At 41.7% G+C, this 25930-nt stretch overlaps 1 protein-coding gene across 1 annotated transcript in view; it reads left to right on the top strand.

The window, feature by feature from the left end:
• The window catches only part of OBSCN (obscurin, cytoskeletal calmodulin and titin-interacting RhoGEF), a 194316-nt gene that overhangs the window by 66715 nt on the left and 101671 nt on the right, over positions 1–25930 (top strand). The window contains 17 exon segments of the mRNA XM_059818275.1: positions 996–1262; positions 2909–3175; positions 4112–4381; positions 5236–5502; positions 6281–6547; positions 8181–8453; positions 9968–10234; positions 12378–12644; positions 13527–13793; positions 14408–14671; positions 15242–15508; positions 15911–16174; positions 17103–17369; positions 18461–18727; positions 20134–20397; positions 21144–21410; positions 22227–22490. Coding sequence (XP_059674258.1) covers positions 996–1262; positions 2909–3175; positions 4112–4381; positions 5236–5502; positions 6281–6547; positions 8181–8453; positions 9968–10234; positions 12378–12644; positions 13527–13793; positions 14408–14671; positions 15242–15508; positions 15911–16174; positions 17103–17369; positions 18461–18727; positions 20134–20397; positions 21144–21410; positions 22227–22490 — 4536 coding nt within the window.

The raw sequence follows: 25930 nt of genomic DNA on the forward strand, positions 1-25930 counted from the left end.
TTTCTCAAGGCACATTGTTTTCCATTTCATCTGAGGAACTAGAACTCTTTGGTGCTTCTTGCTAAAAATGTGCTTTATGTTAAACAGCTACAGGCCTCTGGTTCTGGTGATCTTGGTTGTGGTTTTCATTTCCTGAGCACTGTGTCAGCTTTTAGATCTGCTGTACCTTTGTTATTCATAATGATGCTCTACCTCATCCTGGTACGGCACTGTTTTTAGCCCGTTCTTCACTTCTGGTGAAACTGTAAGAAAAGATGATCACTGTGTCACTTTCAGCAAGACTTGGAGGTGAGCCATGGAATAATTTCCAGAAGTCCAGGAAGCAGCTCTTGATAACAGTTTGGCCTTGACGAGGTTCATCCAAAAGACAAAATTGTTCAATACTCCCAAAATCCTTGTCTGAGTTAGCTAGTCCTTGAGAAACAGCATTTCATGGGTGGAGAAGCTGCAAAGAAAAACCTCTGGCCAAGGACTGGGAGAGAAAACTAAATTCCTGTTGCTCCCTAAACCTGAGCATGTTGCTTAATCTCTTCGTACTTGCTGTTTGTGACAAAATCCATTGTCTTCATCTCATCCTCTGTGTTTCCCTGGCAGTGAGTCAGGGATAATTTAGTTATGTGTTTGTGTGTAGTGATGCGCACACAGAGACTGGAGCTCTGTGGGGTATTTAGGCATCGCTGTAATGTCATTACCATTTTAGAAAGACTTACTTATTTTTAAATTAAAAAGAAACAAAGGCAAAACAGTTTTATGTGTTAAAAGAGAATTGAGGGTTCTGGACAATATAGTCATTATAATGGATGTTTTTTTGTTGGACTAAATGCAGAACCAACTAAATGAAATGTAATGACCCATGGTGTACAGGAGACCAGTCTAAGTCATCTAATAAACTCTAACATCTATTAAACTCATCTAATAAACACTACGAAATCTATTTGTGGTAACAGTACTGATTTATGGTGACAGTGGTGATGGTGCACCTTGGTTTCCTACAGCCCGCAATGTGGAAGTACTCAAACACCTGCAGGACGTGGAAATTGAAGAAGAAAGTTCTGCTGTCTTCTCCTGTGAGCTGTCCCATGATGACGAGGATGTGGAATGGTTCCTCAACGGCACCCTCCTTTACACCAACAATTTCAATGACATCAGGAACGTTGGCAATTGCTACATGCTGACAATGAAGCAGGTCAAGCCTGAGGATGCTGGCACAGTGACAATGAAGTCAGACAAGGTGTCAGAGAGCGTGCGTCTGAAGGTGATAGGTGGGTCGTGATCACACTCCTCCTGAACGTAAATAAGAGCTGCAAAAGAGCCCTTATTTACCATACCCATGCCGCAATCCTGCTTGTAAGCTTCACCTTTCTAGGACCAAGTAATAGGCATGGAGGGGTTTCCTTCCAGTGTAAGTTTCTACTGTAGCTGATGATTTTTCTAAGGAAGACTGTTTTGATGTCCTGCCAAAACTTTCCATAGCTCTTTATCATGCTTTTACTTATCAGGATAGTCTCAAGAGCAATTTCCTTCACTTGTAGGGCTCTTCAGTAGTATATAGTTTATAAATTGTTGTTTCTAAAGATTTTTGTCTGCAAGGAGGTGAGCTTTCAGTGTATTTCTAAGGGTAGGGCACGCCTTTAGTACATCAGTTCTGGAGCTGGACTGAATCAGCAAAGAGAAGGCAGTTTGCTGCTGTCCGTCATATGTCTTAGATGTGTGACCAGATTTTAAGTTGCTGTAGTTTAACATGTTCTTGTGCATCAGCTAAGCCACAGTAAGTTGCATGAATTATTTTAGGCATGATAGAAACTTCAGGTAGAACTCTCACCATAATTTCAAAATCACATTTTCTTTAGCAACACACCCATACATGCATGCTCAAGTAAGTCACAGTGATTTGTTATCCTAAATTAACTCCTTCATGTATCTGGAAACACAAGTGGGAAAGTTCTGAGCCATTCTCTCCACAAGTCTGAATCTGACGTCCTCTGTGCCTTCTTAGGAAATCAGAGAGATGATTCTCCTTGCATTTTGCCTCCTGATCATGACTATTTTGTTCTTCCCAGCGCATCTGAATAACTTAACTCTTCTACTCTATCCACTCAGAGAGTTAAGGATTTCCTCTTCCTCTTTTCTTTTATATCTGGTTGAAAATTTCCCCTGTATAAATATCTTCTGTGTCAAATATATTTTAAATTAGATAAAGGGAAGAGCAAAAATGTTCAGGAGAGTGAGGAGAGTGTGCAGAATATCCTTTTATTGCTGCTCCTACTGCGTGAATCCTGCTTCGTGAAAAGGCAGCGCCAGCTCTCTGGCTTTAGAAGACCTACATCCCAATCACTCCTCTTCACACATTTTCCTTCTAACCACCAGACTCCTTTCCACTTGTAGACTGCTGCAAGGAGAAAGGACGTTGCCAGAGAATATTTTCCGCTCTTCCACGATGCAGAGAAGGGCTTCCTTAAACCTAGTCTGTCTTGTTGAGTAGCTATTCTATAGAAGTGTGAAGCTGTCCCTCTGACCTTCACTGAGGCCCTACATGCCTCCTACAAGCCCCATTCCCTGTGATGGAATCTCCTGTGCCTGGCAGATGCCCCAACACAGAATAAAATTAGTCCTTGCAATCTCATAGGTGTGCAGTCATAAGAAAGACCACGATTACAGCACAGAATATCACCCCCCATCCACAGCAATGCAGGCTGCCTCTCTCCTTCCATGCATCCTCCCATTAATAAATTCTGATTTCCCTAAAACTCATTCCAATAATGAGATGTGAGACTGTTTTAGGTTCTGCATTGGTATCATCAGCATTGACAAGGGTTTACTTAAGCTCTCTTTAAATATTTGGTAGCAACTGAAAATGTCTTAACTTCAATAATCCTGTTTGTTCCCTGTTTTGCCCCTTAACCTTCAGAGAAGCCTGCGGTCTTCATGAAGTCCTTGGATGATGTTTTTGGTGAGGAGCGAGGTGTAATTAAACTGGAATGTGAAGTCTCCAAAGAGAAGGTCAAACCCGTTTGGAAAAAGGATGGTGTGAAGCTCTCTTCTGGTAACAAGTATGAGCAGATACAGTCTGGGAAGACCCTGTGCCTCCTTATCCATGACCTTGAAAAGGCAGATGGAGGTTTATACACATGTGATATTGGCACTGATGTTGCCAAGTCAAAGGTCAGTGTTCAGGGTAAGTATTGTAGATGATGGTAAGTCAAGGGGTGCTGCAGATGTGGGTGGGCTTGGTCACTTTTTCTCACACCTATTCCACCACGAGCCTCACATAACACAGTGATGTCTGAACAATCCCTGTTACTCTTTGATGTAAGTATATCTGGTATTTCAGTGAAAATCACACGCCCAGAATTTTGTGACACTATTTCCTGCCTGAACATCCCTAAGGTGTAGAAATCCTCCCAGAAGAGCAAATAATTTCACAAAAAAAACCCCTGAAAACTAAACCACCACCCCCACCCCGCGCCCCCCCCCCCCCAAAAAAAAAAAACAACAAACCCCAAGCAACTTGTGTTTCATGTTTTTGAGCTATTAATTCAGTCTGTTGTGGGAACACGAAAGCAGACAACATTCTTTACTGAAGAACCCAGCAGTTCAGCCTGTCCTCTCATCCTTGTGGCTGCTTGAAGGAAAGAGGAGTGTTCATGGCTTTCAAACTCATATTGATAATAAGACAAATTTTGAATTTGTCTGATTTGAACACCAGGAAGGGTAGGATAGTAACAAGTTAGCAAATACAAATGTCCCATTTCTCATTTCAGCACGGAGAAAAACCTCACACAGCATCCCAGAGGCTTCTGTCTGACAGCTTTTAACGTCTCTAGCTCATTGTATCTTGACTTTTCTCCATGAAGTAAGCTGTTCTCCATGCAGTCCTTCCAGAGCAAAGCCAGGAAATTCACATGTCCCTTTTTTCTATAGCTTTGTGATTATTCTAAGTGGATAATGTCTGAGAAGTCCTTCCCATGTCAAATACATTTGTGGGGAATGCAGTGTTGTCCTGCCAATCCTATAAATAACCCAGTTTGATGAGCTAAAAATGTCAATATTACTACTCATGTCAATAATAAAAGCCTTTTCTCCTTGTATTGACCTACTTTTTGTCTTCCAGAACTGAACATTGGCATCACCAAACGGCTGAAGAACACTGAAATCCAGGAGGGAGAAGATTGCACTTTTGAGTGTATTTTGTCCCATGAAAGTATTGATGACTTCAACTGGATGCTGAACGGGAGCAAAGTGGAAAGTGGTGGGCGATTTAAAGCCTCTAACATGGGTCGGAAATATACGCTCAATATCAAAAGCGTGATTCCTGATGATGCTGGGGAAGTAATTTTCACTGCTCGTGGTCTAACCTCCAAGGCTGCTCTGGTTGTGAAAGGTAATGAGATCAGAAACGTTCTAGGGTTTGATTTCTTGTGTGTCTTTTCATAAGGTATGTCAGTAAACCATGAAGGCAAACTTTTGTTATTATCAAAGTGAATAGCAGCCTTCTCTGTGAGCCTTGAAGCACTGAGAATTTTCCTTTAAAAAAGGTGAAAGGCTGAAACTTTCTATAGATATTTGAGAATGGCAGAATACACTGGGTAGTGTAATTGTACAGACAATTACTACCTAGACTGTGTGCCTCAGAGGTAATCACACAAGACCCCCTGGGTAGTCAGTGGAGAGAAGAAATAGGTAGTTTTCAGACATAGTTCATCACCTGCAGTTAGACCTATTTAGGACAAAATAAATTGTTCTTGAAGCCTATTGCCCATACTTAGCAGATCACTGCTGGCTGTAGAGCAGCCCTGGGGTGAGTGCTTCTTGCTACATATGGTGGTTAACAGTTGGACTTGATGATCTTAAAGGTCTTTTCCAACCTAAACGACTCTATGATTCTATATCTCTATAGCATAGATGTCTATATTGAGTGAGCTAGATCCCACCATAACTGCACACCTACTGTAACTTCAGTGGTGACAAAATGACATCCCCTGAAATGGATGCCATCAGGACAAGTCCTCGGTTCCTGTAAGCAATCATTAATATTCACTGAGAGCCCATAACTGCAATCAATATGTACTAAAGAACAAGACTGCTTTTCCCCTCCCTTCCTTAACATAATATGAATCATTCATTGGTGAATGTGAAAACTTGCTGGATATTTCAATTGCAAAAACCCCAACCATATAGTGAGCATGATCGTGATTTTTATTCAAAGTTCCCTTTTTTTTTTCCCCGCCTCTTCAGAAAAACCTGCTGAGGTTACAAAACAACTGGAGGATAAAACATCAGCAGTGGGGCAGGACATCAGCCTGAGCTGTGAATTGTCGAAACCTGATGTGAGCATCAGGTGGTACAAGGATGGCAAAGCAATCCGAAAAAGCCAGAAATATGACTTGCACCAAGAGGGAACACGGGCTGTTCTGATCATCCATGACTCCACAGTCAAGGACAGTGGGGAGTACACCTGTGAGACAGACGTCTCTAAAACAAAAGCCAGGATCACAGTGCAAGGTCAGTTGTGGCATACATAGGGGCTGGCATGTACAGAAGTCGGGGTAAATATCTACAGCCTGTGGGAGATGTTATTCTCTCTCCCTAAACAGGATCAATTTTTAGTTCTCAAAAAATGTCATTTATTAAAAGTTTTTTAAAAAAATCTCTAAAAAAACACCTTGTAGGTACTGAAGAATCTTATGTACTACCAAAATTGGCAATTTAAATTTAGTCTTTTTTGAATACGGGTGGTCAAAACTGCATGCAGTCTGCAAGATGAGACCTCACCAGTACCTGTACAATGGCATTAAACTTCCCTGGAAATATTTTGCCTCATATGTCCTGTGACAGGAGGTGGACCTGGTGATCTTCTTAGATCCATTCCATCTGATAGGCTGAGAGGAAATGTCCTCAAGTTGTGCCAGGGGAGGTTTAGATTGTATATTAGGAAAAATTTCTTCACCCGAAGGGTTGTCAAGCATTGGAACAGGCTGCTCAGGGAGGTGGTTGAGTCACCATCCCTGGAGGTATTTAAAAGATGTGTAGACATGGCACTTAGGGACATGGCTTAGTGGTGGACTTGGTAGTGTTAGGTCAATGGTTGGACTCGGTGATCTTAAGAGTCTTTTCCAACCAAAATTATTCTGTGATTCTGTCATTCCATATTCTGTGATTCTAACAAGTTGGGGAAGAGGGGATTCAAGACCACTTTGTATGCTCAGGACTTGTTTGGGTAACAAATCTGTCTCTGTCTCTCTCTTTTTTTTTTTTTTTTTTTTTTTTTTTCCCTTTCCAGAAAAACCTAATTATTTTGTCAAGGAACTTTCAGATCTGAAAGTCGATGAAAGCGGAACTGCAGTTTTTATTTGCCAGAGTGAGAAAGCTGCATCCTCTGTGGTCTGGAGGAAAGGCATAGCTGAACTGAGGGCTAGCAAGAAATACGAGATCACACAGAAAGGACAAGTCCTTCAGCTGGCCATAAATAACTTGGAGAAAAGTGACAGTGACACTTACACCTGCGACATTGGTGATGCCCAGTCCAGAGCCAAGCTAGTCGTGCAAGGTATGCATGAGAGTAATATGATTGTGCGTCCTCTTTCTCCACCAGGAAACATTATATGCATAGGCAGAGCTATTTCTCAGCATACAGGTAGTAGATCTACTGATTTTTGGCTCTGAGTCATGATGTATATACACTGCACAGGACATGTGGACAAAAATACAGCAACATGGAGCTGGATGTGCAGAGCAATTTGTTGATTTGAAGAAGTTACATCTGGAGTACTTTGGGTATGATTTAAAACCCAAAATGCTGATGTGAGGAGAGGCTGGTGTTCCTGTGTGAACATGCGATGGATATGATTCAGAGTGCCTGCTATTAGATGAGGGGAAAATTATTCTGCCTCCAGGCTTTTCTCCGTATCACTTGATGTCTCTTTCCAGCAGTGGTTTCTGAGAGGGGATGGGTGAATGAGTGGTCCAGGGATCTTTAAGTGCTTAATGTCCCTCTGGACCTTAGAGGTGAAGGGTACAACCCAATCTCCAGCTGAAGAGTACAACCCAAGCAGCTTTCGTTTGATGCCGCAGGCAGTAAATGAGCTGCGGTGGCCAATGTTAACAGCAGGGCAGTGTTTAAGGAGAAGGAGGGAGGTCTGGTCGTTACTGCTCCTCACAGTTCCCTCACTGGAGCCCCGCAGGGGAGAAACCCCTGAGCTGATATTGATGAAATAATGAAGAGAATAGGTGGAAAGATTCAAGAATAGTCACATGGAGATGCAGTGGTGGTGTCCACTTATTAATTATTATAGCTATCTATTAAAGACTAGGGGGTAAAGCCAGGCTTGTCCACCTCTGATCATCTGCTAGAGCAGCCTCGAGAAGCAAAGAAGTGTGCTTAATCCCCATCCTGGCCCCAGGATCTGAGCTACCTGAATTTGCTGTGGGGTTTCTAACACCAACTTTTATGGGTAAAAAAATACTTCTCTGCCACAAAGCTCAAGATAAAAGCAAAAATCCCCTGTATGGGTTTTGTAAGTAGGAGCAACATCAGATATCTCTTTCTGTACAGTGAAAACCTTCTTTTATTTATTTATAGTTAGGTGTATATCTATATCTATACAGGCAGGTTTTCGGGGCTGTTGTTTTGTTTCTTTTTACTAAAGCTGCAGTCAGACACTCTCTCTGCTTCCCACTACGTTTATGCTTGGGCTAAACTCAAAGAAGGTGGGGGCTGGGGGGTCCTATCCCATAGAAAGCAAGTCATCTTTGCTCTAGAAAACAGAGGGGTTGTCACAGGAGGCATCATCTGCTTAGTGATGTTTAGAGCTCAACGATGCTGTCAGAGACGCATCCTTTCAGCCTTTCCAGGTTATTCCATTAGGCAAAACTTTATAACACTGGTTTTGGATTTATAAGACTGGATTTGGATTTTATAACACTGGCTACTTGTTCTGCTATATGTGTTCTGGTGGTGCTTTGAAGTTGTCTTCATCCTATTTTGGTGTCTGTCCTGTATATATTATCTTCCTGTGAATGTTTTTTGTTTTCAATAACAGGGGAATTGTGTTTCAGTCTTCTGTATCGTGAACATATTTCTTTCTTGGAATACTCACGTGGGAAATCTTGGATTTTTCCATATTGATTTTCATGCTAGAAACTGAAGATTCCAGTAATTGATGTATCTATGTTCCTTTCAGGCCAGAAAGTGCTAATAACAGAAGACCTGGAAGATGTCACTGTGTTAGAAGGAGAATCTGCCACGTTCAAATGCAGAATCTCTCCCATAGACTATAGCAAAGTGCAGTGGTTTTTGGATAAAACCCCACTCCATACCAATGAACTTAATGAGATCCAGTCTCAGCCTGGTGGATATCACTTGCTAACGTTGAAAAAACTCTCACTGAAGGACTCGGGGGTCATTGCATTTGAAGCTGGTGATAAGAAAACCTCTGCCAGTTTGGTTGTTAAAGGTAATTCAATCATAAAAAATCCAGGAGAGGAAAGAATATGTAGAAACAACTACGGGTTAATGTGGGTCGGTGAAAAAAAGAAGAAAAATGCTACAAATTTGGCCCAATCATATGTATATCTGTATATGTTCAGTAATATCATTACCTATATAATGAAGCTAGGGCTGGGGAATTAACACTTTGTAATCCTGGACAACTCTCAGTGTGTTTATTGGACCTTAGATGGGAATGTTATACTGTAGTGATGGTACATTGGATGCCTTGTCCAGTTTTCCTTGAGCTGAGCTGATAGGGTGATGGTAAGCGAGGAGAAATCAATTAGTTCAAGAAAAAAAGACAGTGCAACCAATAAGTTTTTAATTTTGTTTTCATTGTTTGAAAGGCAACATTATGTGTGTTCTCTGCTATTCATTGTTGACAATGAATTGTTTTCTCTGGAAGTTAAACTGAGTTAAAAGTGCAGTGTTAGTCTACTGCTATAGCGAGGGAATAAAATGAATGCCAGACAGCCCAAGAGTGCAGGATTAGAGAGGGGTTTTCTTACTGGAAACATAAATATTTCTCGTTGCCCAGAGATGTAAAACACACAGTCTCCACTGTGTCAGATCATGTTCTCATTCTTTTCAGAATCACCATGTTTCTTGCAAAGAACTTTTTTTTTTTTCAAGATTTGAAAATTTGCCCGAATTTTGCCATGGTACAGAAATGCAAACAGATTTTTTTCTGAAGGCAAATGAAAGGTCTTGTTTATAAAAGGCTGATTCCTTTTGGTAACATTAATATGGGATGCTATACTGTCAAAAACAGGTTTTGGATCCTGATTGATTGGATTTTTATGGATTAAAAAGCGTTAAGCTAGGAGGGATAAGATCTACCTTGGCCAATTTAGCTATTGGTATCTGGCTTAGGCTGCTTCTATAAGCTGTGTAGAAAGACAAGGACTTCCAGAGAGCTGTTCATCTTCTCTGTCCTAAAGACCTATTTTGGAAGTGAATATCTGGTCTCTGGAGGTGTTTGTCATCTTCCAGTGGTTATAGAGACACCTTACATGGCCCGTCTGAGCTATCTGCCTGGTTTTTAGAGAACTCGTACTGATGAGATGAGACCTGCTCTAGATGACTGGCTTTGACCTCACTTCATGCAGAATTAACTTTTCCACGTTCAGTTAGAAGGTTCAAACTAATCAGCTGACATGTAAAAGGGCTTAGGAAAATCGTGTCTCCATCTTGTTCATACTTAGCGAGATGTGAGACAGATCTTATTTATGTTCTTCAACAGGTGTATTTTCTTCTCAGTTTCTCCCAGATGGCATTAGGTATTTACTAAAAAACGTTTTATGGCATGACTGGTGCCTTCCTGAGGGCTTTATAGCCATGAACACCGAATTATTTGTTACTAACCTTGACCTGTAATTTTGATACAAGTGATCTTGGATGTAAATCACACATATTACTTGCGATCTGAAAATCCACACCTCTTCTGAAACATCTCAGATGTTTTTTATGTGATTCTAGAGAAGCCCTGCATCTTCACAAAGGAGCTGGTTGATACTGAAGTCACTGAGGGAGAGGATGTGATCCTTCACTGTGAAACCTCCAAATCAGACAGCCCTGTAAAGTGGTGCAAAGACGGGAAGAGCCTTAGGAATTCTTCCAAGTATAACATCAGCCGGTCGGGATTTGAAGCCAAGCTTGTCATTCACAGGGCAGAAGAAAGAGACAGTGGCAGATATGAGTGTGAGGCTGGAGCAGCTAAAAGTAGTGCTGTTATTACTGTCAAGGGTAAGAACATTTGGAGTGATGGTTTGGGTCCTGAGTCGTCATCTAACACTGAGGTCAGAGTAATAGTTTGAAGTGATAAAAACATAAACTATGCTGAAAAGGAACCTCATGTCCTTGCACCACAGTGCAGGAGAGGTTCTCATCAAGTCATCTGGGACAGCACCCAGAGAGGTGACAGAATGTGAAATAGGAAAAATCCTTCATCCTACCTGATTTTAGCTCTGTGAAAGTTAAGTGCCTAAATTGTCTGGAGCAGAGAGCAATGGGTCAGTCGAGAACAACGGGCATCTTTGTAGCAGATCCACCCAGCCTAAGAGATAATGCAGAGAAAGGATTAATCGCCTTCTGAAGCTGTCTCCACTGATGGCCCTCTCCAAGGAGGGAGCTCATACACCCATATTTGTCTGGGTAATTGCTTTAGGCAGCCAAATTTATTGAGTGTAGTGCATCCAAAGTTTTTATTCTAAAGATCATGATGAGGCAGGAGGTGCTATCTGAAGGGTTGTTGTCTAAGTTGGAGCAAAAGCTCTCTTCTTAGACATATGAGGCTCTAATGTACTTCCTTGAGCACATTGGGTAAGCACCACGTACGTTAGGTACGCGTTGGGTCTGAGCTGTACGAGAATCTGTCTCACCTGCTCCGCACGTTATAATTGCTTCAGCCTGTCTTGAGTCACTGCTCCAGCCTGAGGCTGAGGAGGAGCTTGGTTCCTGTGAGCAAAATTGCTCATTCAGATGGGCAGGTTCGAGCAGATACAGGGAGGCTGTTAATGGCACAGGCTGGATTTGGCATTTGGGTTGTTGGAATAGTCAACCTGAAGCTCAGAGCATGAAGAGGGAAGGCAAGATGCTCGCAGTATTTATCTAGAGCACAAACAAGCAAGCCAACTTAAGGCTCAGATCTGCTGTGCAAGGACAGAGAACGAAGAAGAGAGGTGATGGTTAATGGTCCAGATTTGTTATGTCTTACATTAGTACTAGGATGCTTTCCCAATGCCTGTTGCACAAAAAAGAAAGATCTATGTTGACTTTAGTAGGACCTGGATCTCACCCACGATGAAGAGGAGTTTTTCTGTTAGAAAAAAACCCCCCTTATTATACGTGTTAAACAACAGCTCCATTTTTCTCTTCTCAAAGAAGGGTGTGGATGGATGCAGGATTTAAACACATGGATTCAGATCACCAGTAGATGTGAAGGAGTCAAGTCATAAGGCTGCCTACAACCAATTACACTGTTGTAGCTTTCTTTTATCTATTCGGATCGCATCAGAACAGCAGAATGCAAAAATAGCAAAAAAAAAAAAGTCACTAGCCATGTGACACTGAGGTCCCAAACTAGAAGTAAAAAGGGAACACAAGAATAGGCTGTACTTTTTCAACAACCACAGGACAACTGCATCCCGAGTCAGTAGTTGACTTGCATATTCATAAGACAGCAAAAGCCAGGAAGAAATTGAGGTTTTTTCATTACCTGAAGGGAAGACACTTCAGTTGAGTTTTTTTCCTAGTAAGTGCCTTCTCTACACCAGCTCACCGTAAAGCCTTGAATCCCGGGCTGTGATAGAGCCTCCACAGGGATCTCCACAGGGACCCTTTCATATACGGCTGTGCTTTCCTCTCTGTGTTTGCTCTGTGCTGTTTTTAAGTCCATATTCATGTCTGATAAAAATATGTTGCGGGGTTATTTATAATGAGAAATCAATACTGCTGGTGATGGCAGAAAGTGCTTGGCCATTTCTTTGTCTCCTCTGTGTTATGTGCGAGTTGACCTCAGTGAAGTTTTGCGGTTTTTGTGCCGGTGGTCCAGCTCTGACCACCCGTCTGCAACACTGCAACACGCTGTTTGTGTCATTAATAGCAGGGCAGCATCTGCCACTAATGTTAATAATGACAACAGTAATAGTAGCGATGTCTTCAGTAGTACAGATAGTAGTTAAAAGGAAAAAAAGCATGTGGTCTCAAATATTTTTTGCTGCTGTAGGGTGCTGGCAGCCAGATGTGAGCTGTAAGAATCTGTTTACTGTTTGCTAGTGCTTTTCCGTTCCTGTGGTTTTGTATCTGAATAGTCAAGTCTGAAACAAAAAGGAAAAAGTGATTCCCAGTCTCGTGTGTTTTCTTAAACATCTGCAATGTTCTTTTTCAGAAATACCAGTTCTTTTCAAGCAAGAGCTGCAAAACGAAGAAGCCAAAGAAGGAAAACAGGTCAAGCTGACCTGTGAGCTCAGCAAACCTGATACCCCAGTGAAATGGATGAAAGGAAACACTGTTCTCTGTGCTAGTGAGAAGTATGAATTTAAGCAGCGTGGTACTGTGGCAGAGCTCATTATTCGAGATGTCAAATCGATAGACTCTGGGGACTATACCTGCAGCACTGGGGAACTGAAGACCACTGCTCGGGTGAAAGTGAATGGTAGGCAGAGTTAGATACATTGCCACGCTTTCTTAATGCATTGCTTAATAGATGTTCTATTTAAAAAAAAAATCAGATAGCACTTCTTTTTTGTGGCAGTGCCGTCTACAAATTCATACGTAAAATTTAAAGGTAATATTGTATACTTGTAAGCACCTGTATATATTTCATTCATGTAATCTCACATTATGCATCCGGGATTTAAAATCTGTAACTTCCCACTAAGCAAAAAATATATAAGTGCACAGGGTTCATTTTCTACACCCTGTGTGCCATAGTTCCTGACCTATCAGCTATTTTATGTGGTTGTGATTAAGACTGGAGTGAGAGGTGGAGAGCAGGAGCATTGGAGCACAAGAACAGGAAAACATGAGTCCAGTCCCTGTCAAATTGCTGGTGGCCAACTGATTAATGTTTAGACCCCCAAACTCCCCAAAACATCCTTTTTAAAGGCTCTCAGATGCCATCTGCACTCCCCAATGCCCTTAAACAGATACAATACCTTTAGTAGTATAGCAAAAGCAGTTTGTGCTGGAGCAGAAAGCAGGAGAGATCTAGGGCATGAATACTGTCTCGGAGCCCTGTAGCAGCAGGGAATTTGTCAGGTGAGGATGCCCAGAGGACTCTGAAGGGATCCTTATTAAAGATGAGATAAACTTCCCCCATGCTCCTAGGAATCCCCAGTGAGATGATGACATCTGGGGGAGAGATTTCTTCCTGCTCCCAAGCAGAATCACTTTGATGTTACATAGCCAAGGGATGGTCTAGGGTGGCTCTTCTCATTTGGAAAAGGACTAGTTTTAAGGGGTGACAGCCGTCATGGGGCACTTGTTGTACAGCAGGTCAAGAGGGCATGTCCTAATCCCTGGTTCTGTGTTCTAGCTGTGCCTGTCCTTTTTAAACAAGCCCTGGAGAACACGGAAATGGAAGAGGGGAAATCTGTCTCCTTGCGCTGCGAACTCACAAAAGCTGATGCCACCGTGGTGTGGAAAAAGGGAGAAGCCACGCTCCAGGCAAGTGCCAAATATGAAATGAAGCAGAAGGGGACAGTGGCAGAGCTGGTGATTCATAATGCAGAGCCAGAAGATGCGGGAAGATACACCTGTGACACTGGAGACCAGCAGACCACAGCCCAAGTCAAAATCCATGGTAGGAATAAGACACCTGCTTGTGACCATTTGTTGTTGTTCTTGCCGTGGTCCTGCTAGCTCCTGCATATTTATAGGGAGCATTCAGAAAAAAAAGGGATCACTACAAACAAAAGGCAGCTCTGGCTGGGTCCATTATGATCTGTTTTCTAGGATAATATCTTCATGCTAAAACACAGCAATCAAACCTACCTGATAACAAGATATCTTTCCTTGCCTCTGAATAACTGTTCTGCTTTCTGCTCTGGACAGAGGCGCTTGTCTGAGCTCTAAGCCAGGAGGTAAGAAGGGCCTCTGCTGCACATTTTGTTAAAGTATATGCAATTCTTTTCTGTACTTTCTCAGCGAGTTTTTCACGTGTCTGTGACCAACAGCATTTGGGCAGCAGAAGGGTAATTACTTCGATATTCTAATTATTGGGAAATAATTGTTTTGTTTTTATTTCCTCCCAAACTCATGGTGTGCTATTGTAAAGTCAAGTAGAGTCCTGGAAGCGCAGGTAGGTCAGAGCTTATTAGCTGTGCCAAGAGAATTTGTTTTGGCTTTAAGTCCCATATGAGGTCACCAGTTGGTAATGGTTCTCCTAAAGTAAAATGAGAACACTTCATTCCTCAGCCGTCTCTGCGCTCATCAAAGAAGAGCTGAAGAGCGTGGAAGCCGTGGAAGGTGGGACCACCACCCTGCGATGCCAGCTGAGCAGAGAGGCCCCCGTGGAGTGGAGGAAGGGGCACACTCTTCTCCGGCCGAGTAACAAGTACAGGATGAGGCAGGAGGGCACGGTGGCTGAGCTGCTGATCCACGATCTGGACCCAAAGGATGCTGGAGACTATACATGTGTAGTGGGGAACCAAAAAACCACAGCAGCCTTATTGGTGAATGGTAAAAAGTCAGAAATAACCCGTGAAACTATGGAACGTTTTTGTCCATCTCTTCCCTCCTCCTTTCTGTGTATTCCCTCGCAACACCTACCTGTATGTCCTGCTTCTACTTTTTTCATCCTTCCACTTTTTCATGTTGCCATGTCACTCCTTTCCCCAATCTCCATCCACGATCAGCTTTCATTATACCAATGTTGTGTGTGTGTGTGTTGTCTCCTCACCTTTCCTCAAGTGAAGGGTGCTGACATGCATATATGTTCTCCTGAATTATTATGGAAACATTAGATTCCTTGGGATTTTCTGTTAAGGAGGGTTCATCACTCCTTAATGGTAAGGATGAGTTTGTCATTTGTATGCATGATCCCAATCAAGGTCACACATACTTTGATTCCCACGGAACAATTTACTAGAGAATTTTTTTTTTCCATCAACAAAAAAGGCAGGATGTATTTAAGGATAAGGGTGTTGGAATAAGGCTTAAGTAATCAGACAATAAATCACAATTCAGCCTCTGACCAGAGATCTGGACAAGGTCTTGGGTTGCAATCCCTTTTCATTCTGCATCTCTCAGCCCTGCCAGTCCGTTTCAAAAAAGAGCTGAAGAACGAGGAAGCCACCGAGAGTGGGACGGCCACGCTGCAGTGCGAGCTGAGCCAGGCAGTGGGCTCAGTCGAGTGGAGGAAGGACGGAAAGGTGCTGATGCCAAACAGCAAATACAAAATGAGACGGGAAGGGCGTTTTGTTGAGCTGGTTATCCAAGACCTAGACTTGACGGATGCTGGGAGCTATACCTGCGTGTGTGGAGACCAGAAGACAACAGCTGCCTTGAGAGTGAATGGTAACCATTCTACCTGTTTTGCTCATTAAGCCCCAAACTTAGCATGTTTGACAGCATTTGCTGGTCATCTGAAGTTTGGTCAGTGTGATTTTTTTAGAGGTTTCACGTTCTTGGCTCTGTGGTGCCAAAGAGTCACCCTATTAGAGAATATTCTCTTGTGGGTTTTTTGTTTTTTTGTTTTTTTGTTTTTTTTTTTCTTTTTAGACAGCACAGCTATGTTGTATATTGTTTTCTCTAATTTATTTCTCTCTACTCTAGGAGGTTTTACCCCTCTTTCTGTATCCACCTAGCAGTAGTGCATTTTTGGTTAAACATATACACTGCAGCCCAGTAACTCACATCAGAGTCCAGTTCATTTCATTCTAGTGCTGATTCCTTCTCTGTTGGTATTGCATCCTTCAGCCTTGCCTACCCTCTTCCAAGAAGAAATGTTGAACAAGGAAGCTACAGAGGGGGAGGCAGTCACTTTGCACTGTAAACTGAGCAAATCGGCCCCGGTCGAGTGGAGAAAAGGGAATAAGGTCCTCAAGCCAAGTGAAAAATACAAAATAGAGCAGGAAGGTCCCTTTGCGGAGCTGATGATCCAGGATTTGGATTTGGCAGACGCTGGTGATTACAGCTGTGTGTGCGGAGATCAACAGACTACGGCTGCTCTGACAGTAAATGGTAAAAAGAAATTCTCAGCACGTGCCCCAAGTAAACCTGTATAGATCGCTTCCTTTTTTTTCTCCTGTTTCATCTGGTCCCAGTATGCTTTCCATCCTCCCCCCCTTGCTGATTGATCTTTCTATCCTGTTTTCCTTCCTCTCTCTCTCTCCTTTCACCTGATGTCCTCTTGATGTGCTGTTTGTCTTCCTAGATGCTATATTCCAATGACAAGTGGAGTACAGGTCCCCAGCTCAACACAATCTCCCTAGTCCAGTATAGCTGCTTGTTTAAAAGTTTTCCCATAGGGATTGACCTAAAAGTGGGAATAATATTTACTTTTTGTAACTTAAACTGTTACGCTGGTTGCTCCTAAGAGGAACAACTTTTCGTCAACATATGATGCTACACAAGGACTATCTTAATGAAAAATTTTTATTCTTTTTATTCTCCTGCTATTCCCAGCCCTTTTTTACCAATTTTGTTTAACTCTTCCAAAGTATGTACTTTATCTCCACAGAAAGCTGACAGCATGTTTGTAACTGTTCTGTTTTAAGGGGCTCTATTTATAAAAATACAGACAGTGCCATAAATCAGGCACTTCTGTAGAACTGCCATTTTTCTCAAAGGAAAGAGAATGCTTTGGGTCTCATTGAAATATGGCCTTTAATTTTACCCCTTCCATTTTATGGTGCATAAAGGATAGATGGATTGTCAACTAAGTCTGCAGATAGACTTGCTTTTAAAACAAGTTTTTTAAAGTGTGACAACAAAAAATTAAAAATCAGACTGAAATCTCTTTTGAAATGGAACAAAATCCTGGAGTGTGAAGAAGGTCTTGTGGCTTCAATGACACGCAGGTTCAGGGAGATAAGTGAAGAGAGTGAGTAGATCATGAGTCAGCCTTTCTCAGCTTTGATGCCGTGTCCGTATTGCATTTACTCTGCAGTCCTGCCTGCTCTTTTCACCAAAGAACTGACAGATGAAGAAGCCACCGAAGGTAAAAGTGTCTCTCTGCACTGTGAGCTGAACAAGGCTGCTGCTAATGTGGAGTGGAAGAAGGGATTCAAGACCCTCAAATCAAGTGACAAGTATAAAATGAAACGTGAAGGTGTCGTTGCTGAGCTTGTCATCCAAAATCTAGACACAATGGATGCTGGAAATTATTCCTGTGTGTGCGGAGACCAGCAGACTATGGCAGTTTTAACAGTACATGGTAAACCAAACAAAACAAGACACATACTAAAAGTAACTATCCTGTTTTCTCTGTTCATTTGGACAGATACCTGGTTACCCTACCGTCTCCTTCCTTCTGCCAGACCCTTATCCACAGCTCGCTGATGCCAATGAAGCGCTCACGTTGGCGTCAGTGCGGCCGGGGTGCATGGCACAAGAGGGGTATCAGTCTGCAAGCTCAGAGAAACGTATAAGCAACCCAGATTGCTGCTACTGTTTTAATTAGGGTCCATCATTTTGATTCTCCCCTTGAAAGTTTCTTTATTAGACACCCTGTTGTACTCAAGCCCATTAAAATGGGTTGCCTCGAAGGGACTGTGACCTAGGGATTTTAAGGTTTCATAAAATTCCCAAAGGTTAGGTTATTCCCTGGAATCTTATTCCCATACTCCGTTCCTGGGACAATGAGGTGCTTTTATACATACGGGCCAGTTTTCATTGCATTCAGTTACTCTCTTATTTAAAGCAACCCCAAACCTCCTAAGGGATGACCACTCCCGGGGAGAACTTTGATTTTTACTGCAGCTGGCATGTTTGAAAGGATATGTCAGTGCAGGTGAAAATGCTTGTTTTCCCACAATGTATTGAGGTGAACAATTTAACTTCAAACTGACATTTAGAATGAAACTCCATTGTTTTTTTTAATTGGACAACATTTTTTTAATGGACAATGTCTTTTCATTTGCTTCAGTATGTGAAAACATAGCAACCATCCTCCCATTATGGTTTAAAAAGTCATGTAAGAAAACCAATTTTTTAAAGAAATTTCAAATTAGTATTTATTCTTTTTGCTTGAAATTTCACAGGAAAAAATTGTGTTTTCTACTTTGGTGTGTATTGATTTGTGACTGAGTACATGTAAAATACCTCTACGCATTACTGCAAGTATTGAATCCTTTCCTGGTGATGACATGTCTCTCCTCGTATTGATTCATGGAAACTATTGAGAATCTATGTTCTTGCATTGATAAATCAGTTCAAGATAAGAGGGAAAAGGAAAATTAAACATCCGTGTTTAAATTTTAACTCTTTGGAGCATTACATCTCACTGCTCATATTGCTGTCCTTCAGCTTTGCCTGCGTTTTTCAAAGAAGGATTGAAGAACAGAGAAGCAACAGACGGTGCAACAGCCACTCTGCACTGCGAGCTGAGCAAGGTCGGTGTCCCGGTGGAGTGGAAAAAAGGGGACAAGACACTCAAACCAAGTGATAAGTATAGGATGAGACAAGAAGATACTGCTGCAGAGCTGTTGATCCGAGATCTGGAGGTAGAAGATACAGGAGAATATACCTGTGTGTGTGGAGATCAGAAGACGTCGGCTGTCTTGACAGTCCATGGTAAAAAAGCCATTCTCCATTGTGATAGCAGTATCTCAGGGAGATCCCTTTTCTCCAAGACAACTCTTTCCCACTTGCTTTGATGTTTTGATTCTGCAGCATTGTCTTGCTTTGCTGGCTGCGTTTCATCCCATCTCCCACTGTTTGTCCATTTGAAGCTGGTGGCTTCATAGCAAAGTAAAGATGAGATGTGAGAGTTTCTCATCTCAGTCTTCACGTTTTAAAAGTGAAAAAGACACCTGTATGTAAGGCCGAAAGTGAGCAGACCTCCAGCAGCAAGCTTGTTCTCAGAGGGTTTATCCTTGTGTCCCACTGATTTCAGTGGGTTTCGGTGCTTAACTTGAAGGAATGATCTTTAAAAACATTGAGCTCAGCTGGTGAGAGGTTTTCCCATTCAGAATGAATGACTGTCCCCCTCCTTTGTAGGACTGTGATATATTCTGCTGAGGATCTCTCTCTCTCTCTCTCTCTCTCTCTCTCTCTGTCTCTATATATATTCTGCTGAGAATCTCTCTCTCTCCATATATATATATTCCTCTGAGAATATATATATATGAAAACCCCAAACCATTACTCTGCAGGTCCTGATTTAGGGACTAGTAAGACAGATTTTGTTCCTCTCTCTGCCATGGTGAATAGTGAAAAGCTTTGGTTGTCCCTCCAGCAGAGGCAGTTCATGTATAGTTCCAATAGATGAAAGAATAGTTTTTGAGATGTATCTTAAGGATAAAATGCTTCTAAGGATAGGGGCAAAGCTGTGGAGGCAAAACTCTCTTTTCTCAGACTTTCTGCACACTTTTACTTCCTCCTCCTTCTCCCAGCTGGAGACGCTTCTGTTCTTCCCCTCCTCTGAGCTGGGGCTTTCTTCCCTATGCAAGTCGCTTCCTTTTAACTTTGGTGGCACACCACAAGGCAACTTGCTGAATGTTGCTAAAAAACCACCTGTATTCCTGATCTTAAGGCCATTATGTCCTTGGAAATTGTGGCTTAAGGGTGCACCTGAAGTTATATTACTGTTTTTTTATCTGAATAAGAAAGATAAATTATGGTGTCAGGAAAGGTAGAGATCTCCAGCTAGCAGTGCCATCATCTGGGGTGATGACTTTCAATCAAAAGTCAGGTCATTAAAGTTCAAGATAAATGAATTCAGACTGAAATAGGTAGAAAGGATTACTGGAATCAGCTGGGAAATGTTGAGCGTGCTGCATAAGTCAACATTAGAGGCAGGCCATGGTGGCAATTATGCTTGTGAGATCCTGCAGGAGTTTCTTAATAGATTCAGTTTTCAAGACGATATGATTTGTTTTCCTGTAATAGCAAAGGACTGGCCTCAGGACCGAGTCCGAATTTCCTCCAGGTCTGGCTAAGGGTTTTGATGTGCTCTCTGTTTATATTACGTCCCGTAGCTTTGCCTGCACTGTTCAAAAAAGAACTGATCAATATGGAAGCCACAGAAATGGGAACGGCTGTTCTGCAGTGTGAGCTAACTAAACCCACTCCGGTGGAGTGGAGGAAAGGACAAAAGGTGCTCAAGCCCAGTGAAAAGTACAAAATGAGGCTGAAGGATACCATTGCTGAGCTGACAATCCATAGCCTGGAGGAACGAGATGCGGGAAATTACATGTGCGTTTGCGGAGACAAGACGACTACCGCATCCCTGACAGTGCATGGTAAAATACATAAGTTTAATAGGGATTTTCTGCTTTGTCACCTGCGATCTCAGGCAGGATCACAAACTGGTCTTGATCCCATCTATTATTTAAGTTATGACAGCTGTATCAACCGCTGGGAATATCTTCTACTGAAAGTCCTTCACTTGGGACTGATAAATAGCATTACACAGTCTTTTCTGTCCCTGCTCTTCCCTGGCAATGGAATCTGAGAGCAGATAATGAAGACCTTGGAGAACTCATAATTAGCAGTTGCAGTATTTCCATTAATGAATTTCTCCAGGCATATCACTGAGATTTCACTTCTTTTTCTTGAATGGAATTGAAAGTTGCTCTGTTACGATATCAGTTGAGAAAGGCAGGTGAGAATGATACCTTGCAGCCTGGAATTTTAAAGAACATAGTGTTCATTTTAATTGTTCATCTGATCTTAAGACAGAGCTGTGCATAGTTCCTTGAAAACTTGGGCTCAGCTTCCCATTATTTAGACCTTAAAATGCCTTTAAAGCATACTTTCTGGTACTGAAATTATAGCTTTACAGCACTGATTTGCAGTTCAGCTGTGACATGCTGAATGTGGTGTGTTGCAAAGCATAAGGCAGGGATGCCCCTAAAATCATAATTTGCCTCTCAGGTACTATATGTTGTAAAACTTTTAGAGATTAAAGGGTTTTAATCCAGTGGACCAGTTAAGATGCAGTATTTCCTCAGTTTTAAAGTGCTCTCTCTTCACCTGTGATCTTCAGCCCTTCCTCCGCATTTTAAAAAAGAGTTGAAGAACATGGAAGCCACAGAAAATGGCACAGCCACTTTCTGCTGCGAGCTGAACAAGCCCGCAGCTGCCGTGGAATGGAGGAAAGGAGACAGAGCCCTGGAGCCAAATGACAAGTTCACCATGAGATGTGAGGGCACAACTGCTGAGCTGGTGATCCGTGATTTAGATCTGACAGATGCTGGAGATTACATGTGCTGTTATGGAGATCAAAAAACCACTGCTGCGCTAAAAGTGAATGGTAAAAATAAAATAAAATACCAAATTAAGTGTATTATTTTTAACTAGTTGTTTTTTTAAGAGCATGGTAGTATCAGCTTTGAAATTGCAGTCCCGTTTCTGCTGGATTTAGCAACCTGTGGTTGGACATGGGCATAAATGCTTGAATACGCTGGTCAGTATCAGGCACTGATCAGGTGTTCGTTGCAAAAATTTCAGACATCCAGCTTGGTTCCAACTTATTTCTTTGATGCTTATGTTCAGTAGTAGTTGCTAAAAAAGGAAAATTGTATTATTGTAATGTTGGTTGTAAAGATATTACAATCCTAAAGTTGAGAATATTTCAGTTTGATTATGAGATATTTTCAATACAGTTTTCAGTGTTTTAGAATAATTTGACACTCAAGTTCTGCTAGACCATTATCTGAGGAGAAATCTCATGGGAAAGTGAGATTGATGCATCAGATATAGTTTCATTTATGAACATTTTCAGTAATGATTTGCATCGCAATAGAACTTGTACACTCCAGTTGGGTTTTATTTTCCATTGTGCCAGGCAATACCCAAAGTAAGGTAGGGCTTAGTCTTGTAGAGTCTGAAGTTGAGACTGGTGTGGTTCTCCATTTCATGCCATAGACCATACCGTAAAAAAAGCTCTGACTTATGAACAAGGTGTTCTCCAGCTTTCCAAAGTCACCATCATATGTTTCCCAGAGTGGTTATCAATCCTATTTGGTTAGGGAAGGCTCTGCTTGCCCCATGCAAGACAAGACAACAGATAAATAGTTACTTGGATAGCTGCCACGGTCATACATTCTGTTCATTTTGAACTCCTCAGCCTTGCCTGCACATTTCAAGAAAGAGATGAAAAACGAAGAAGCCACAGAAGGTGGAACAGCCACACTACAATGTGAGCTATCTAGGGCTGCCTCTGTGGAGTGGAAAAAGAAACACAAAGTGCTCAAATCAAGTGAAAAATATACTATGAGACAGGAAGGTACTACAGTGCAACTGCTGATCCATGCTTTAGAAGTCAAGGATGCTGGGGAGTATACCTGTGTGTGTGGAGATGAGAAGACTACTGCAGCACTGACAGTGCATGGTAAGAAAACAGAAATGCGTTATTTTTGTGTGATGTGTCTCCCGTCTCCTCTGGAAGCCTCAGTACTGACACACAATGAGTTCTTTCTCTAATCTTGCCATCATTAATTCTGTCAGTAATGGATTTTCTTATAGTGATTTTTATCTAATTCTAACTAGAATTGTAGTTCCATCGATTATACTAACATTTTCCCTGTTTTCTTCTCCTTGCTCTTGTTGGTGCACAGCTACACTGCTTTGCACCACACTGAAGCCTGAAGAATTCCACCTGCTTGCATTTTTTGTTCTGTTTTACTTTTTACTTGAGCCTAGAGAGATGGAGCAGCAGGAACATTCATACTTCTTAAAAAGACTGATCTTAGATTTCAGATTACATTAGGATTTGACAGATAATTTTAAATAATGCAAACGGAACTTGATTCATTGCAACTTTTTTATATAACTCTGACCAAGGATCATGTAGATTTGTATGCTGGTATTACAGAATACTCAGCATTATAGTGTGAGAGTACTTCACAGTCCTCAGTCAAATTCATCTCCAAACTTTCCTTGGAAGAGAGGGAAACTTTATTTCCACTATTTACATAGGACAGTAGGAAGTAGTTTCGGCCATCTTTCTCACCTGGAAATTCAGTAGGTCAATGAGTTGATTTCTTTTTACTGCCCAGACTTTTTCATCTTGATATTTACCAATAAAACAAGGATGGCTTCAGTCTTGAACTTCCAAGCCCAAGTCACCATCACGCCTACCTAGCCTCAGTCCAGTGCGGAAGAAATTGCAGTTCCCCTGGACACTCATTCCGCTGCCCAGCCATCAATACTGCCAAAAAGTTCTTCCAGATTTCAACAGAAGTCTTTCTTGAGCTGGCTTAAGTCACTACTTCTTGTCCCATATGCTGTAGAAATGGAGAAATATTTGCTCTTTTCCTCTCTGTGAAAGATTTGAAAAAGTATCATGTCTCCTTTCTGTCTTCTCTTTTCTGGACTTCAATCCTTTCGCTCTTTCTTCTTAGGTCATGTTTTCTAGACTTCAGCTCATCTTTATTGCTTTCTGGACCATCTTCAGTTCATCCACATCTTTCTAGAAGTGTGGTGGCCAAAAGCAGACTACAGTGCTCCATCTGAGGCTTTGCCAGACTGGAGTAGGATGGAAGGACTTCATGTGTCTTGCATATGACACTCTGTTTTATATATTCCTGTTATGATGTTTGCTTTATTCACATCAGAATTGCATTTTTTGACTTGCGTTTGCTCCATGATCCCTTGTAACCCCAAATCTCTCTCTGCAGATCTGCTGCCTATTGTTCCCCATCTTGTATTTGTGCTGTTGATTGTTCCTAGATACAGTGTTTTGCATTTGCTCTTGCTGAATTGTAGCCTGTTTTTTCACCACTGTTTCATCAAGATCTTCTATATCCTAATCCTATTTAACAAAGTGCTTTCAGCTTCTCTCCCTTCCCAGCTTGAGATCATCTGCAAAGTTAATGACTACTCATCATTTCATTGTCCAAGTCACTAAATAAAATGCTAAATAATACTGGACTCTGGAGTATTGAGGAACTCTGCTCAACTCATTCTTTCATTGTGAGTGTAAATCACAGTTGAATATTCATTCTTTGACTGTGGTTTTCAAACTGGTTGTGCTTCCTCCTGTAGTTCTGCCTATACCTAAGTCAAGGTAAGAGCTTTACTAAAATGAAATTGTACGGCATATACAGCATCTTTCTATCAGTAAAGCTTATTAACCTATGTCAAAAAAAATTACACTGGTCCACTCCTTCATGAAGAGAAAAGCTCTTGGCAAGTCCAAGTGTACTGCTACAATATTTTTCAGAGAATTAAAGCCACGCTGAAATGGCCATAATTGCTTGGATCGTCTCTCTGATGGCCCCCCCCTTCTCCCTTTTTCCAAGACAAGCACTGTGAATGGGATTCAACTGGTAGATCAAGACTGGTGAATGTTCCTAAATTCCCATTATTGTCGATGGAGATCTAACCAACACAGTCAATGGAAGCCAGGGAGACATCCAGTTCACCATATAGCAGACATTTACATTTGGTCAGCAGGTAGCTCCGTTGGCTCCGTTGACTTTGTCTGGATCTTTCTTGACTGTCCTGGGAGCTTGGACTCTTGGTTTACATGGTGAGAATTAAATGTGTGGATCTCAATCTCTGAGATTTTTTCCATTTTTTTCTATACTTGTGGAATATCACTCATTCTCTTTGATTTCTCTGGTGTAACTGTTTACGTCTGATATCGGTTAAGCCTGTACCTTAAGCGTTCCAGGACAAAAATCATCACACCAAGGTGCTTTGAGAATATGCAGTTTATTTAAATGTTCTCTAATCTGTTTTTTTCTTATCCTAGCCAGAATTACTATCACTTTGTTAGCTATTAACTTCTAATATTAAAGAAGAAAAAGGATTTAAACACTTCAGCTCTCCCCATGTTACAAACCATCAACTTACGTTCCTGAAAGTTGGTAGACCAACTTCTCCCTTGTGTTTTTTCTTCCTTCTCATCTATCTACAGAATGTCATTGTTTTATTTTTGCTTCTTTCTAGTTCAGGCTGTCCGGATTTCCTGGGATTTGCGTGCTAATGTTCTGATACAGCCAAGAGCCTCAAGCTGAACTGTGAGCAGAGGACAGGGAAAGCTCCTGGAATAGTGATCTCACCACCCAGTTGCTGGATACAAATATATAGAGTACACAGCTGTGTCTGCAGACATTTGATATCAGCATGATTTTGCAGATTACCTTTCAGCCCCTCTTTCATGTTGGTCTCCTTGTCCATGAGGTGACAGAGTCCAGGGATGGGGAACTGCCCTTGACCTTCTTGAGACATGCAGGGAACCTGGCCTTTCTGGTTTTGCCTCTACATTCTGTAGTATTTCTTTTGCACTTATCTAAGCTTCCTGTATTTTATAGGTCTCTTGAGTTTCAGGACATTGAAGAATTTGTGATTTAGGCAGGCTATTCCTGATGAGGTAGTCTCTGTCATTATGCCCTTAATATTTTTTCTTTGATAAGTTTTCCACTCTGTTAAACTACCTTGTCCTTTAAGTTTCCTTCTGCTTGATCAAAAGTAACAATTCTTGAATTATTGAAGCTTGCTTTCTTGTTGCCTGCAGAATTTCCTTTTGCTCTTCTCCATCAGTACTTGTCCTAAAATCCATGAGCTCTTCTGCTTCATGATTGGTGTCTGCCCCTACACATCCTTATTCTCAAATATTCTTTTCTTGCTGGTCAGAGTCAGGAATTGGAGATCCTCCTCTCCTGTTCTTTCATATCTATTCTGTATCCAAAAGTGTTTCCCACCTCATTCCAAAGACTTAGCAGACATTGTCCCATCCTACTGCTCCTACAGTACATAATACCACATTACCATCCAGTGTTACGCTCTGAATGATGCTATTAGTTGTTCCAAGAGGGATGGGGT

Source organism: Gavia stellata, chromosome 6, assembly GCF_030936135.1.
Source record: "Gavia stellata isolate bGavSte3 chromosome 6, bGavSte3.hap2, whole genome shotgun sequence".
Taxonomy (NCBI): domain Eukaryota; kingdom Metazoa; phylum Chordata; class Aves; order Gaviiformes; family Gaviidae; genus Gavia; species Gavia stellata.